Source organism: Otolemur garnettii, unplaced genomic scaffold (assembly GCF_000181295.1).
Source record: "Otolemur garnettii isolate 467f Iridium unplaced genomic scaffold, OtoGar3 scaffold00067, whole genome shotgun sequence".
NCBI lineage: Eukaryota > Metazoa > Chordata > Mammalia > Primates > Galagidae > Otolemur > Otolemur garnettii.
The window spans coordinates 40,146-55,187 of NW_003852462.1; the positions used below are offsets into that span (position 1 = coordinate 40,146).

Genomic DNA, 15,042 nt, shown 5'->3' on the forward strand with positions numbered 1-15,042 from the left:
TTAGACAGTTAGGGACCCGTAGTGTACGGCTTGAGAGGTTGTGGCTCCGCAGTGACCGCTCCTTCCTGCTGCAGGGAAAAACCAGAACGGGGCCAACGGCGCCGCTCACCTGCTCGGGATTCCGAGGGTCTAGGCCCGAGAGGGTACAGAGGGAGCAGGGGCGGGCGGGGAGGAGACCGCCCCTCATTTGAATTGCAGAGCCCTGCTGAGGGTGGGGCGGCGGGCTGGGAACTTGGGCCGAGGTGGGTGTGGGGGTCGGCGTGTATTTCGCACACGCGCCTTACACGTTGCAAGGGGGACTAGCCTTGCAACGGACTGCACCCGGAAGCTGCCCGCGTGCTCCAGATCCCTCACCGGGCCTGCCTTTACTTTCCTCGCAGGGAAAAGTCTGAAGACGCTTATGTCTAAGGGGATTCTGCAGGTGCACCCTCCGATCTGCGACTGTCCCGGCTGTCGAATATCTTCCCCAGTGGTGAGATGTTGGGGATGAGTTGGGCTTGGGGGTCATCATCCCCTTCGTTCGTTGCCCCTGGCTTTTAGGGTGGGAGTGCTGGAAGGAGCCTCACGGGGCAGGTGGGGTGAGGGGCTTGGCTTTGTGCTCTCTCTGTCCTTGTACCTGGATGGAGGCAGAACTCCTAGGGCCCAGACCCCCTCCCTGTTTAGATGCAGGACGGGTCCTGCCCATCCCCCTTTATGATCCTTGGAGCTGCTTCTCCTCACATTCTGGGTAGTGAAACTACCTGGATATTGTCATTCACTTTGAGCCTGGGGGTTCCCCTGTCACAGTCTGGGGGCCCCACTGAACGTGACAGTTTTGGCTGGCTTGCTTTCTGGTGTGGTTACAGGTTTGGGTATGAGTGACCTGTCTGGGGTGCTGAGGGCCAGAGCCCTACATAGCAAGGACCTGGATGTTCTGGGGCTCAGAACTCTGTCATGGGCACGGTCTTTGTAGTGTGGGCCTTTGTTGTCCAGAGACATAGAGTTTGAGGCTGGTTCGAGGTCCCAACCAAGGATGGACAGCCACTGACATCATCATTGGTCTGGGGAACAAGAGGGACTGGGGATGCACACTCCTGCTCCCAAGGCATCCAGAGTTGGGGGATTGACATAAAAGTGCAGTTGACTATTGAGAGGAAATTATTTGGAGCCCCTGGGGGGCATGCTTCCTGGCATGCTCAGCAACCCCTTCCCACAAGAAGGAATAGGAGAGGCAGATGTTCAAAGTGGGCATGAGAGGACCCAGATTTGTCCTATGCTGGCTTACTCTGGTCCCATGCTCAGGTGGAAGAGAGGAAGTTCTGGGAGCCTCCTGGGCCCTGGGTGGGAAGGGGCCAGCTGGAAGGCCCATAGACACCTGTGAGGACAGTCAAACACTCAAATGCACAGCATGTTGGACAGAGAATGAGGGTGCAGCTCATTCTACACTTCTCCCAGGTACCCACCCCACACACGATCTGTATGCCACATACAGAGCTCCCCAGACAAGTGTACACAGATAGCCTGCCTCCTGCTTAGTGTAGCATACCTGCCCAAGGCAAGAGTCCCTACCTCATTCCCTCAAGAAGCTGGTACTGAAGAGGGGTCCCTAGGCCTGTCCCTGCATCTTTGCCTTAGGAATGAGCTCTGTAGGCCCCTTTTTTCCAGCCCCCACATTTATCATCGCTGAGCCCCCCCGGCCAGGTCCACAGGTGTGTGTATACTTTGTGGTCAGATTCCAAGGACAGAATTTAGCATGTGCCTCTAGGACCAACCAGGATGAGTGCCCCCTTGCCATCTGAAAAGGAGCCAGCTCTTGGTTAAGGGCCAAGTTTTCAAACCCATGTGCTGTGGAACAGGGGTGAGCTGGCTGAGGTCTCCATGGCAAGGGGGAGTGTGTGTTCCTTGTCCCTCCCAGCCACTCCAGACCTGTCTTCCTGGGTGCCCTCAAGGCACAGCTGGGGTGCTGGCATATCCCCACACCCCTGGCTCTTTGTGTCATGGGGCTGAGGCATGCACAGCCTGGTCTCTGTTCCCAGCCAGCTGCCTTTGGCCTCCTTCCAAGGGGAGATCTTCCCCTCTTCCCTGTCCCACAGACTAGAATGCATCTCCTTTTTCTTTGAAGAGAATATTTTGCTTAAAGCAGGAATGTGGGAGAAAAGAGGTTGTCAATCTGAGGTTCCAGGCTGGGGCTATTGAGAGGACCTCCTGGAACCCCTGTCTGATCCAGGGAGGTGTGGACACAGACGGTGGTATCATGCCTGCAGTTGGCCAGGCTCTGTGGCCGCTGGTATGCCCAGGGCCAAGGCCAGGGTAGAGGCCCTCTGGTCTGGCAGGCCTGCCTCAGACCCCTCTGCCTCGCCCACTGGCCTCAGTAAGGCTACAACCATCTTGCTGGGTATGTGGGCTCCTGAGGGCAGGTGTCAGAGGACTGTGGCTCAGGACCCTGAGGGGAACACTTCAGCCCAGGTGGGAGACACTCCAGCTCCCAGATCCTTTCCAAATTAAGCTAGAAGTGAGGCTGTACATCTAGGTGGGGGGGTCCTGATCCAAGGAGAAGCACTTCTGCTCCAACAGTTAGGGCAGTGGCCAGCTCTGGTCAACCTGTACATCACTGGTTCCATCTAGGGTTGTAGGGTTCCCTCCTTGACACCTTCCTGCTCAAACTTGAGGAGTGTGTTCTGAACCCGGTGCTGTGGCTCGTACCTGTAATCCTAGCACTCTGGGAGGCCGAGGTGAGTAGATTGCCTGACCTCAGGAGTTCGAGACGAGCCTGAGCAAGAGCAAAACTTCATCTCTAAAACAATAACTGAGCATTGTGGCAGTGCCTGTAGTCCCAGCTACTTAGGAGGCTGAGGCGAGAGAATTGCTTGAGCCCAAGAGTTTGAGGTTGTTGTAAGCTATGATGCCATGGCACTCTACCAAGGGTGACAAAGTAAGACTGTCTCAAAAAAAAAAAAAAAAAGAAAGAAAGAAAGAAAGAAAAGAAAAGAAAGGTGTGTTCTGGCAACTGGTGGGAGACCCCTGTGGCTGAACAGAGGAGAGGGGGGGATTGGGCACTCTCAAGGCCTCTGCCACCTCCCCCCGCCAGCAGCCTGTTATTAAATAAGAAAAAGCCTCCTGCCCACTGAAAATAATTTTTCTTCTTTACCCTGGGGATGGCAGGCTGCATACTCTCCCACTGTTCTGTGGGCAGCACCAAGCATGTTGCTGGCCCGTGTGTGTGTCTGTGTGTGCAAGATCTGTATATACCCTGCCCCATGGGCACCTACACCTCCACACATGTACTCCCTGGGTATAGGGTTTGGGAGAGAAGAAATGGGCCTTGTGGAAAACTGCTCAGCAGCGCCCAGGGGAACAAAGGGCTGGGCCAGTTAAGGCTTCTTGTCTGGTGACCTGTGAACACTAGGGCCTGCAGTTTGCAAGCAGTCAACAAGCTCAGACTGTTTCTCCAAGTCCCAGGTTAGCCCCTGAGCTGGGCTTTGCTAACAAAATAGAAGAGACTTTGCTTGTGGACCTTGGTGTCTCTTTTGGGAGTTTACATGGAATATGGGTGGCTTGCCCAGCAGGTGCATGCCAAAGTGACTGCATTCTGCATGTGTGGCCACCAGGACCGGCTCCAAGCTGCACACACATTCCCCAGAGACCCCAGGCACCTAGGAAGGGAGACCCTGGGATGGAGCTGGGCCATGCCCTCCACAGAGCACCTTGGGGTGGGATGGCCAAGCCCAGCAGTGTCCATGGAGCCCCTACCTGAGACCCTACCTCCCAGTCTTTGGCCAGCTGTAGCCCTGGCCTTGTCACTCCTGGGCTATGCCTTGGGGTCGGGCCTGGGGTTTGAGGCCAGGGGTGAGCATCTGTGGACTGAGGCCCTAGTCCAGCCTCACCTCCCTCTTACCCCACCCTAGAACCGGGGACGGCTGGCAGACAAGAGGACGGTTGCCCCGCCCCCTGCCCGGGTCCTGAAGAAGGAGCAGACCCCCAGCTTCTCCACTAGTGATGGTGACAGTGATGGGAGTGGGCCAGCCTGCGGGTGGAGGCCAGACCTAAAGCAGGAGAATGACCCGCATGTCCGTATCATGAAGAGAAGGTACTCAGCCAAAGCTAGGCAGGAGGGTGCACAAGCTCCCACTGGGAGGGAGTGTTGAGGTGGGCTGCTTAGGGGACACTGGCTTCCCATGCTGCCCCCTGGACCAGGCCTGCACAGGGCATTTCCTTTCTGGCCCTCAGTGCTGGTGCCCTCTCCACTGCCATGTGGTCCCTACTTGCAGGAGGCTGGTTAAGGGGCCTGGCCTAGCCCACTGGAGCAGCTCTGGCAGCTAGGAGTCCAATTTCAGTCAAGGGGAATATACAAAGGCCCCCTGCCCCCAGCATGATTCAGGGTCTCCCAGGGTGCACTGCAATGGCAGTAGGTAGAAGGGTGCTTAGCTCCATCCTCTGCCCATGTGGCTGGTGAGGCCAGGAGCCAGCTCTGGTGTGAGCCCATCTTGGTGGGAGCCCTGCGCAGGTTGAGCCTGAACAGACAGTGCTAGACACAATAGCTGCCTTCCACTGCTCAGGGTGCTGGAGACAGGTCCATACACATATTACCCTGTTTCCAGGGATGCGGGAGCCCACAGTGACTCCTCCTCTCTCCCTGCAGGGTCCACACCCACTGGGATGTGAACATCTCCTTCCGAGAGACATCCTGCAGGTAGGGGTCCCAGCCCAGCCAGGCTCCCCCAACACTGGGCACAGGTAGTATGGCTCACCCTCTCCAGGGTCTGCACCTGGGTCTCTCCAGCCTGCCTGAAGTCAGCCTGTCTATTGGTTACTGTCTCAGCCATAATGAGCTGATGCTGGCTGAGCACCTTCCACGTGTGACATGTGCTGTGCAGATCTTACCTATCCAGGGAGGTAGAAGGTTGTGCCTGGCCCTTGGCAGCAGCACATCCCTGAAACCAGAGCATGCCCATCTCCCACATGGAACTGGCCATTTGAGCCCATCTGCCCAAAGATGAGGCTGTGAACTCTCTCTCCCACCTCCCTGAGATCCACCAGGAAGTGAGTGAGATTGGTGATGTGTGAGTGAGTGGGTTCTTGAAGAATGTGTGAAAGTTCACTAAGGAAAGGAGATGTCTGCAAAAGTATGGAGGGAGGATGGAAGGGGTATGGGAGTGGGGCAGAGGCTCAATTGGATGCTAGAGGGCCTTGGCTACTGGGCCTGTCAGGTATTGTCCTTCAGGCAAGTGGGAGCCCTCAAACATTCTTAAGCAGGGGAGTGACCAGGAATGTGTTTTGAAAAGGACCTTCTGGAGGCTGGCAAGTTGGGGGTTGGATTCAGGATGTAGAAGCAGGATGGTGGGTGAAAAGTCAAGATGTAACAAGGAGAGAAAAATGAAGCAACCCAAGAAAGAGGTATTGTGTGTTGGGGGACCCAAGTTCCTGGCTCCAGAGGTACCATGAGTGGTCAGCCTATGAGCAGAGCCCAGCTATAGCTTTGGGTTGGCACGCACACCTGACAGCCATACCCAGGGCCGGGGTAGGGGACATGGGCCTGAGCCCAGCCTCATGGCAGGTGGGAGCTTGTCCTGGTTTTGTGCCAGATGTGTTATTATTTATGTCTCTGAGAACGTCTGGATCCTGGAACTGAATTACAATAAAAACATCTTTAACTTATTTCCACCTCATTTTGGAGTTGCCAGCTCAACTGATCATTTTTATGAACCGTCATGAACATTGATGACATTTTATGAGCCTTTTACTTGGGACATTACAGGATAAATTTGTCAGTGAGGCCCTCATAGAAGCCCAGTGGCAGCTCCTTCTTCTGCCTGCAGCACCCCCACCCCTTCCACATGGCCTCAGGCATGTCAGGGACCCTAGCATCCAGGTGCAGGTTCCTGGGTAGCCCAGGGTGTCACTAGGGAGAGGCCAGGTGTACATCGCTCCTGCATCAGCCATAGAAGGGTGAAAAAAGTTTTCTGGATTTTACCAAAGGGACTGTCATGCCAGGGTGCGCCCACACTGCCCCCCAGGTTCTGTCTTTGCCTTGGCCTGCCCTTCTGGCCTCCCTTGGTCCTTCTGGCTTCCTGTCTGTCTGTCCATCTCCACCTGTGTGTCCATTGTTTCAACCCATCATTTCCCTTCACCCATCCCTCTGTCACTCTGGCTCTGCAGTGGTACCAGCAGGGCCTCTTCTGGGCCCCGGGCTGCAAGGAAACAAGCAGGGGCAGGACTTCGAGGGTGGGGTCTGGCCTGGCTGCTGCTCCCCACCCAGCCCCACCATGTGGCACAGAGACCCCAACATCTGGGTAGGTGAGGAGGGCATATCACAGCTGAGCCCCTCCTGCTGTGAGGCCAGGCATAGCTTCTGTGTCTTCAGTCCCTAAGTCCCAGCTTCTCTTCAGCCCTTACTTCACACACTTAGTGCACTCCCATGGCCTAGTGACCACAGCAGGTATCCAAGGGCTGCCTTAGGGCCTGAAGAGCAATCCCCTGAGGCAGAGTGTAGAGGTCAGGAGGCGTCCAGGTTCCCATTGGTGTCACCTGCTACAGCACCACTACTCCCAAGTACCCAAATGACTAGCCAGGGAGTGGCAGCTCAAGTGGCCTCACCTCCTTTCTGAGTGCCATGCTGGGGTCCAGAGACTGCCAGCCCTTTTACACCTACTTTCCTGGGATTCTGGTTCTCCTCCTGTAGATGGGTATCCTGGGACACCCAGCAGCTGTTGCTGTGAAGTGGCTGACCCCCCACACACACTTTCCATGCTGAGGACAGCAGTTCTTTCTCAACACCCCAGTGTCAATGAGGACCACAGAGGGGATGAGACTGCCAATTAATCCCATAAAGCGCTTACTCTCCCACCCCCATCCTCCCGTGCACATGGGGGCTCTCCTAAGGGTTCAGGGCCCATCTGGGTCTCCCTGAGTCTTTGGCGCTGAAACTGATCTGCTTAGGGGCCAGCCCTGGATTAGCCCAGCTTCAGCCAGCCCAGATCAGGGGGGCTGGAGGCTATTTAATGAGGTTTAGGGTCAGTTCCCAGGTCACTGCCTAGAGGCCCTAGCGTTAGCACGGCTCAGTTACAGGTGGGCAGAAGGTGCCTGCTGGGAGGGATGGCCTATCCCTTCCTCCTCTGCCCTTTCCTCATCTCTGCAGACCCAGAAGCCTGAGAACCCTGGCAGGGTGACTTGCTCCCTCTGCTCTAGGGCTCTGTGCATGTGGGATTCCGCTGACTTAGCAGAAAGAAGAGAAAAGAGGGGACAAAAGAGTTAAGTGCGTGTTTATTCCAAGCCCACACCTGCCTGGGGGACAGTTGTGTGTTGTGTGTGTCTGCTGGTGCAGTGTGCTTGTGAGTGTATCTTTTTAGCTGCAGGACTGTGTTCTGAGCCTCAGTTTTCTCAATTTGAAGAAATTGGAGGTCAGGGAGTACTGGCAAGTCTTAATCCAAATAATGAGCCCCCTTCGTGCTGAAGGGGCTGGCAGCAGGCGTGTCTTCTCTGAGCCTGCCCTGTGCAGGGTCCTTCTGCCTGGTGGGCATGAAAGGCTGGGGCTGGGTAGGGTCCAAGCAGTAGGTTCCTCATCACTTCGGCTGGCCCCTGGGGTACACACAGCAGTGTCACAGGCCACATGCTGAGGCACACACAGTACTGCCACACTCAGAGGCCAGCACTTACTAGGCTCAGGCTGGGCACACACCTGCTAGGAGGGATGGCCTATCCCTTCCTCCTCTGCCCTCTCCTCATCTCTGCAGACCCAGGGAGAAGCCTGAGAACCCTGGCAGGGTGACTTGCTCCCTCTGCTCTAGGGCTCTGTGCATGTGGGATTCAGCTATGAACAGCTGCCCTTGCCTGTCTTGCTCTGCTACAGCCAGGACAGCAATATCCCCACCCTCATATCCAGCGTCCATCGCAGCCGCCACCTCGTGATGCCAGAGCATCAGAGCCGCTGTGAGTTCCAGAGAGGCAGCGTGGAGATCGGCCTAGGACCTGCAGGTGAGGAGTCCAGGGGTCCTGAGGGTAAGGATGGGGCAGCTGGGCCAGAAGACAGCTTGTGCCTTTGCTCAGCAGCTCTGGAGGCCGCCAACCCCTCAGCTTGGCAAGCAGCCAGGGAGGCGGGAGATGCAGGCGGCTGTCCCCCAGGGCTCCATGTGATGGTAATTGTGTTAATCCCAGCCAGCCCAGCAGACAGGAGGCAGAGGCGGTGGCTCCACTGTGGCTGATGCTGGGGTGGGCTTGGAGTGGCTGAGGCAGACTAAGGCAGGGCCTCAGATGCTCAGAAATGCACACCCTCAAATGGCTTACCCTACACAGGACCCCACAGAGCTGCCTTGGTCCAGCTTCCCAGGGTTGTCACCTCCAAGGCACAGGCAGGAGCTCAGAGGGAAGGAGGCAGCTGCAGACCCAGGCCTGGCCAGGATGTTTCCATCAGGGTGGGGGCCTGACCTCCTGGGGCTCCCAAGCACCATCTGGGCCCCTGTAGGCCTGTGCCTGGGGAGGCCTTTGTGGGGCCGGTGCGGGACTGCTCCTGGCTGTGTCAGAGGCAGGCTGCTGATAAAATCTAATTGCCCCATCGATCAGGCAGAGCCCAGGGAGCCCCACAATGATTGAAATATTCTGAACTGGCAGTCCCCTCCCGCCCCCCCCCCACACACAGAGACCTCCGCAGGACCTGCTCCCAGCCAGAGGCCACAGCTCAGGAGCCCCACATCTGGGGACTGCCTGGCTGTACTCTGTCATCTCAGTGCACAGACCACACTTCTAGTACTTCCAGGCCACCAACTGTGTTCTGTGTTTAGGTTTCACACCCTTGGCCTTCCCTGAGGGCCTCTTTGGGGGGCATTTATGTATCCTACTCACCTCTCCTTGCTTCCTCAGAAACCTCTTGCAATTCTTTTCCTGAGGCCCCAGCCCCTCCCCAAACACAATGCCCCCCACACACACACACAAACTGGGCCTGACCAGTTTCTGTGAGGTCTGCCCCAGCGTGTCCCTGAGAGGCTCATGTTCTTCCTGCACCCACAGGGCTGGGTCTCCCTCCACCCCCAGGATCTCCTCCCCAAGCTGTGAGGAGCCCACAACCTCCAACAGAAGAGGGGGAGCTTCCCCTGCCAAAAATGCCATCCCTTGGTAAACCCTAAAGGGACATTTGTAGAGACCCTGCCCAGGCTCTGGGATGGAGGTTGTAGGGCTATGGCACCTTTGGGGAGTCAGCAGTGTGTGCCCCTGGCCCAAGTGCAACCCACTGAAGCTGGGACCCCTGAAAAAGGCCAAAGGATCATTCATCTCTTTGGGGCAGGGCCTGGCAACTGGGCCAGTGGCCACAGGGTGGCTGAGATCAATAAGTTATTAGCACCATTCTGTCAGCTGTAATGTGGAGATTGATCGGCACTCTCGCGCTGCCTTACTTCCCCAGCCTGATAAAAATGACAGATTAAGGGAATAAGAAAAAGGAATTAGGCTCTGGAGCTGATGGGAGGGCTGGGAGGGGCAGGTCACCAGAAGCCTGGGAGGATGGCCAGGGGCCCAAGATAGAGAGAGGGTTCAGGGTTCAGCGGAGACCCCCAGGGTGTGGGTTCCAAAAGCCCTGGGGAGGCCAAGCATCAAGGAGCCAGGGGCTGTGCTAGAAATGGACATGGGACCAGCCTGGCCTGGGCCTTCACTCTGTGCAGGCATCTGTTTTCCAGGCTGGGGCTGGCCTTATGGCCAGACAGGTGGGACCAATGTGCAACAGCAAGGCTGCTCCGTGTGCCAAAGGGAGCTCAGAGCCTGGCAGGGCAGGTGTGTAGAGGTATGACAACCATAGCAAGGTGTTGCTGGCTCGGGCAGGAGGATTGGGCCAGTGACAGGTGTGATTGGGTGGAGGACCTAGGTGTAGAGCAGCCTAGAGGTGACTTCCCTGGGCAGGAAGAGATGTTGTCCAGGCTGGCAGGGGACGCCAAGAGGAAAAGGGGCTCCCAGTCAGATCAGAAGCATTTCACTCTTTTCCAACTGGTCAGCTGGCACAAGAGGCTGGGGTAGCTGGTCGGGGCAGCAGGGCCCCTGTGGGAACTCCCCATGAATTTTCATTTCTATGCAATGTACCCCAGAGTCCAGGGCCCCAGTGCCCTCTGGCCAGGAAGGCTCACCTGGGGTGCCTAAGCTGGGCAAAGTCTTAATCCAACAGGACCAAGGGCACCCCTGAGAAATGTGGGTGCAGTTCAGAATGAGCTGGTGCCTCTTCACCAAGCCTTGAGAGGCAACGTGGGGGTCACTCTGCCTTCCCACAGGTGACCTGTTGGGCAAGAGGCTGGGCCGCTCCCCTCACATCAGCAGCGACTGCTCTTCAGAGAAGAGGGCCCGAAGAGAGTCCCCCCAAGGTGGGAGCCAACCCAGGCACAAGGGTCTCGCTGGAGGAGGGAAGGGGTGACAGAGTCTCAAAGGGTCCCTCAGAGCTCAGATGAGAATTCTAAGAGGGGAGACCCGCCCCCACAGTATCTGAAGGAGAATCCCCTTACCATATACCCCTCTCAACACAGAGAGTCTGCTGCTGCCAGAGCTGGGGCCCAGCATGGCTCCAGAGGAACACTACCGCCGGCTTGTGTCAGCACTGAATGAGGCTGGCACCTTTGAGGACACTCAGCGTCTCTACCACCTGGGCCTCCCCAGCCATGGTAAGCACTCACTCCCACACATAACTTCCTCCCCAATAATGTGCCCATCATAGGCTCTCCCCGCCCCCAGAGGCTCCATTCACCCAGGATGCTAAGCTGCTAACACCAAGGCTAGGACTGAGTGCAGGTCATGACTGGGCCCCATAGGTGGTTGTCCCCCCTCTGCCTGAGTTCCTACACCAGGACCCCTGGCTGCATCCCCCATCCCCATGCTCACACATAATTCACATTTTATACATGAGGAAACTCAGTCTTGGGGAGCCCCATGTGGTGAAAGTGAGCAGTCGGGGCTTGGGCAACCCCTACCTCCCCAGGACAGCAAGTTCTCATGGTCCTGTAGTCTATGTGTTGAGTCTGGCTGTACACTTGGTGCACAAGGGTGTGCCTTAGTGGACACTGACCCGCAGACGCTGGCTCAGCATGGTGGGAGGGGAGCAGTCATAAGAGGGCTGGGTTGTGCAGCTAGAAACCTGGTGGCCAGAACTGACCCTGGCCATTCGCCTCCCATGGACATTCTCTGGGTCACTCTCAAGCCACTCCACATGGCTCTTGTTGCAGAGGTGGGTGGGGGGGCTTCCAAAAGGGGTAGGATTCCTTCCTTGCACAAGGAACCGTCCCCCAGGGCAGCTCATGCACAATGAGCCTGAATAATTCACCAAATGTTAATAATTTAAAAATCTCTCATTTTAATTGCTTTCCCTGCCCTGCCTGGGGTCGCTGTGCAATCCGTGGTGGGGCGGGGCGGGGAACTGCTGTCAATCACACCACGCGCCACCGCCCAGAGCCGGGTAAAGCAGCCCTGACCGGGGACAGCACGGTCTGTCAGAATTGATTGGGGGGCGGGGAGGGGGCAGTGTGGCTGGCTCTGACTACTGGCACTCGGCCCAGCGCCCCGCCCCGCTCAAGTAATTAATTTATAAACAGAGGCGGTCGCGGAGCCTCTGTGAATAGGGGCAGTGGGAGAAAAGAGGCCTGGGAGGTCAGTGTGGTAGTAGCCCAAGAGAGGCCAGTGTGTGGCAAGCTCTACCCAGTTGCATAGTGCCAACATCTCAGATTTCCTTGCCTCCCAGGAGGGGTCCCCAGGGCCCCTGCAATTCCCTGGTGCTCTTTCTCTGGAACCTTTGCAGGCACCTTCCCCTCAAGGGTCCAACCTCACCCCAAGCCAGAGACCCCCATGCACCACCCGACCCCCTGCCAAGGAAGGGTACAGTGCTCACCTGCCTCCCCCCCCCCCAAATTGAGAGGATCTCCTGTGTCCTGAGTTGGTTACCTCTCTGACAGGCTGACATACGGCCAAATGGTGTGGGGCCCCCCAGCTCTGGTTCTCCTTGGCTACCCTAGCCACTGTCCTGTGCTCACCAGAACAAGGAATGTCTGGGGGGAGCCTAGCTTCTAGGTCACCTTTGTTGTCCCGCTTCCCCCAGATCTTCTGAGGGTCCGGCAAGAGGTGGCAGCTGCGGCTTTGAGGAGCCCCAGTGGCCTGGAAGTCCACCTGCCTTCATCTCCTGCAGGTCAGCGTCGGAAGCAGGGCCTGGCTCAACACCGAGAGGGCCCTGCCCCAGCTGCCTCCGCGTCCTTCTCAGACAGGTATTGGGGTGGCTGTGTGCGGAGAGGCCCTATGTTCTCCATTCTTGTTCCTGGACTGAGCAGGACATGCCCCAGTCTGCCCCTCGATTTTTTGAGCCACTGAGCCACCCATCTCCTGTCAGAGCCGTGTGTATGAGTGTTTCCAGTGTTGCAAGCACATTGCTCAGCTCTTGGTTTAGGGTGTGCTGTGTAGAAGCCTCCTGGTGCCCACTGAGCTGGGCAGATGAGTGGGGTGACCGCTGCTGGGGCTGGAGTGCTAAGGAGAACTCTACTGGGGACCACTGAGGGGTAGAAGGTGAAGCAGGGGAGCAGTTCAAGGCCTGGAACCCCCTTAGTCTGTTGGGAGGGAGCTCTGCAAGACTGAGGTCGGGGCAAAGGGGAGCCTGGGTGGCGCGACGGGGTCGACCTGCCTAGTCCGAGGGGGAACGCGCTGGGAAGCGGGTGCCTGAAGGGCTGAGACCCCACCCCACCGAGTTACAGATCGTGGCGTCTGCAGCAGCCTCCTCCCTGACTGCAGCTAATGACGCCCCCACCCCCCTGCCCGTCAGTGGCAGGCGGAGGCCGGGAGCAGGCGACGGCGCCCGGCGCAGTAATTACCTCTGCAGCCACCGCCGCCCGCCAGGTCAGCGCCTCTGTGCCGCCGCGGAGATTAATTGGCGCCGGCGGCGGGGGCGGGGGTGGGGGCGGGGGCGGCGACGGCTTGCGACCCAGAACACTAACGAGCAGCGCATCGACCGCTGGGCGGGGCGAAGGGGGCGGCAATTAGCAAAGGAGCCGGGAAGAAGTGGGAGGGGGCTTGGGGGACAGCTACGAGAATGGGGATTCCGGGGAGTGTGGGGAGAGCGCCCCGTTCATCTTCCTGCCGCCCACAGGGAGCTGCCGCAGCCGCCCCCTCTGCTGTCGCCCCAGAATGCCCCTCACATCGCCCTGGGCCCTCATCTCAGGCACCCCTTTTTGGGGGTACCCTCGGCTCTGTGCCAGACACCAGGTGAGGAGTGGATGAGTGTGTCTTGTGTCCTGCGGGGCCTTCGGCGTCCTTGACCCGCTTTTGCCCGGAGCCAAGGGCATACGTGATAGTGCAGGCCAAAACGGTTGATACCTCAGCCACCAGGTCCCATGCTTTGTCCTCCTCACAGGCTACGGTTTTCTGCCCCCCGCCCAAGCGGAGATGTTTGCCCGGCAGCAGGAGCTCCTGCGGAAGCAGAGCCTAGCGCGGTAGGTGAGGCAGGGACGGCGTGGGCTGCATGGACCACGCGAGAGGCCGCTGACCCTGCCTGCCCCATGCAGGTTGGAGCTGTCTGCGGACCTGCTACGCCAGAAGGAGCTGGAATGTGCGCGTCCGCAGCAGGTGGCGCCCGAGGCCGCCCTGCGTTCCCCCGACGGCACCGAGGAGTTGCAGCGGCGCGGGGCCATGCTGGTGCTGAAACACAGCTCCGCACCGCTGTTGGCCCTGCCCCCGGAGTCTGGGCCTCCCACCCCACCCAGAGAGCCTGCCCGCCGAGTCTCCCGAAAAGGGGTCCCTGGCTCTGCCTCCACCCAGCCCAGCGACTCCAAGGAGATGACAGGAACTGTGCTCTGGACACAAGATGGCTCAGAGGATGAGACCCCCAAAGACTCAGACGGAGAAGATTCCGAGATGGCTGCTGGGGGCAGGGGCCTCACCCCAGGCCAAGTGCCAGCTGGAGGAGCCAGTGCAGAGGGGAAGGGGCTTCTCTCAGGATCCACACTGCCCCTGGGCTTCCCCTATACCATCAGCCCCTACTTCCACACAGGTGGGCACCCCCCATGGTCTTCCCCTCACCTCGTGGAAAGGCCCTAGTGGGAGCGACCAGCAGAGAGAAATTCCTATTTAGTCAGGGATCCAGCATCCATTAGGGTAGGCAAGGGTCAGCAACTGGGTGGGGGTGTAGGAGAGTGGCCAGAGTTCACCTAACCCTTTGGTCTAGGTGCTGTGGGGGGACTCTTTATGGATGGGGAGGAAGCCACAGCCCCTGAGGATGTCAGCAAGTGGACCGTGGATGATGTCTGCAGCTTTGTGGGGGGCCTGTCTGGCTGTGCGGAGTATACTCGGGTGAGTACTACACATCACTCTTCCACCCTCCCTGGAAAGGACCATGGGCCATCTTCCACTCCAAGTTTCCCCTCCCCAAAAGCAGTATGTTGGGGACAATGGCCTATGCTCCTCCTACCATGTTGCAGGGTTGCCTAGCCTGATGGTGCTCACAAAGGGTTTTCTTTTCATTTGAGCATTTTTCCTGCAAGTTGCACTCAATTTTTCTTGGCTCTGCTCAGGGTCTTTGCTGGGCTAGGGGGACCCAGGTAGGAAAGCAAGCCTTTCCCTGAACCGCCCCCAGGTCTTCAGAGAACAAGGTATAGATGGGGAGACCCTGCCATTGCTGACTGAGGAGCACCTGCTCACCACAATGGGGCTGAAGCTGGGGCCAGCCCTCAAGATCCGGACTCAGGTGAGCTTGCTGGAGAGCCACCTCAGGGACTCCAGATAAAGCTGAGAGGATGGGGCGGGGGAGGAATAAAAGCTCTCCATGACTGCTGGCCAGCACTGCTAGAAAGCCCACCAGGCCCATCTCTCTGCAGGTGGCTAGGCGCCTAGGCCGAGTCTTCTACATGGCAAGCTTCCCGGTGGCATTGCCACTGCAGCCACCAACCCTACGAGCCCCAGAGCAGGAGCTCAGCACAGGAGAACGGCACCCATCCCCAGCAACAGTCCCCTCCCCCTATGCAGGGGCTCACCACCCAGCAAGCCGAGCTTCACCCAAGCAGGAAAATGGGACCTTGGCTCTGCTCCCAGGACCCCCAGACTCCTCCCAGCCCCTGTGTTAAGTTGCTG

General features: G+C 58.1%; 1 protein-coding gene across 1 annotated transcript; it reads left to right on the plus strand.

The window, feature by feature from the left end:
- The first annotated feature begins 400 nt into the window (after positions 1-400).
- On the plus strand, positions 401-15,035 carry SAMD11 (sterile alpha motif domain containing 11). The gene is made up of 13 exons (XM_003793172.1): positions 401-472; positions 3,885-4,066; positions 4,619-4,669; positions 7,826-7,950; positions 10,224-10,313; positions 10,473-10,607; positions 12,032-12,194; positions 13,067-13,182; positions 13,331-13,409; positions 13,482-13,966; positions 14,141-14,265; positions 14,549-14,659; positions 14,790-15,035. The coding sequence occupies exons 1-13, from the start codon at positions 401-403 to the stop codon at positions 15,033-15,035; spliced, it is 1,980 nt and encodes a 659-aa protein (XP_003793220.1).
- Positions 15,036-15,042: the final 7 nt, after the last annotated feature.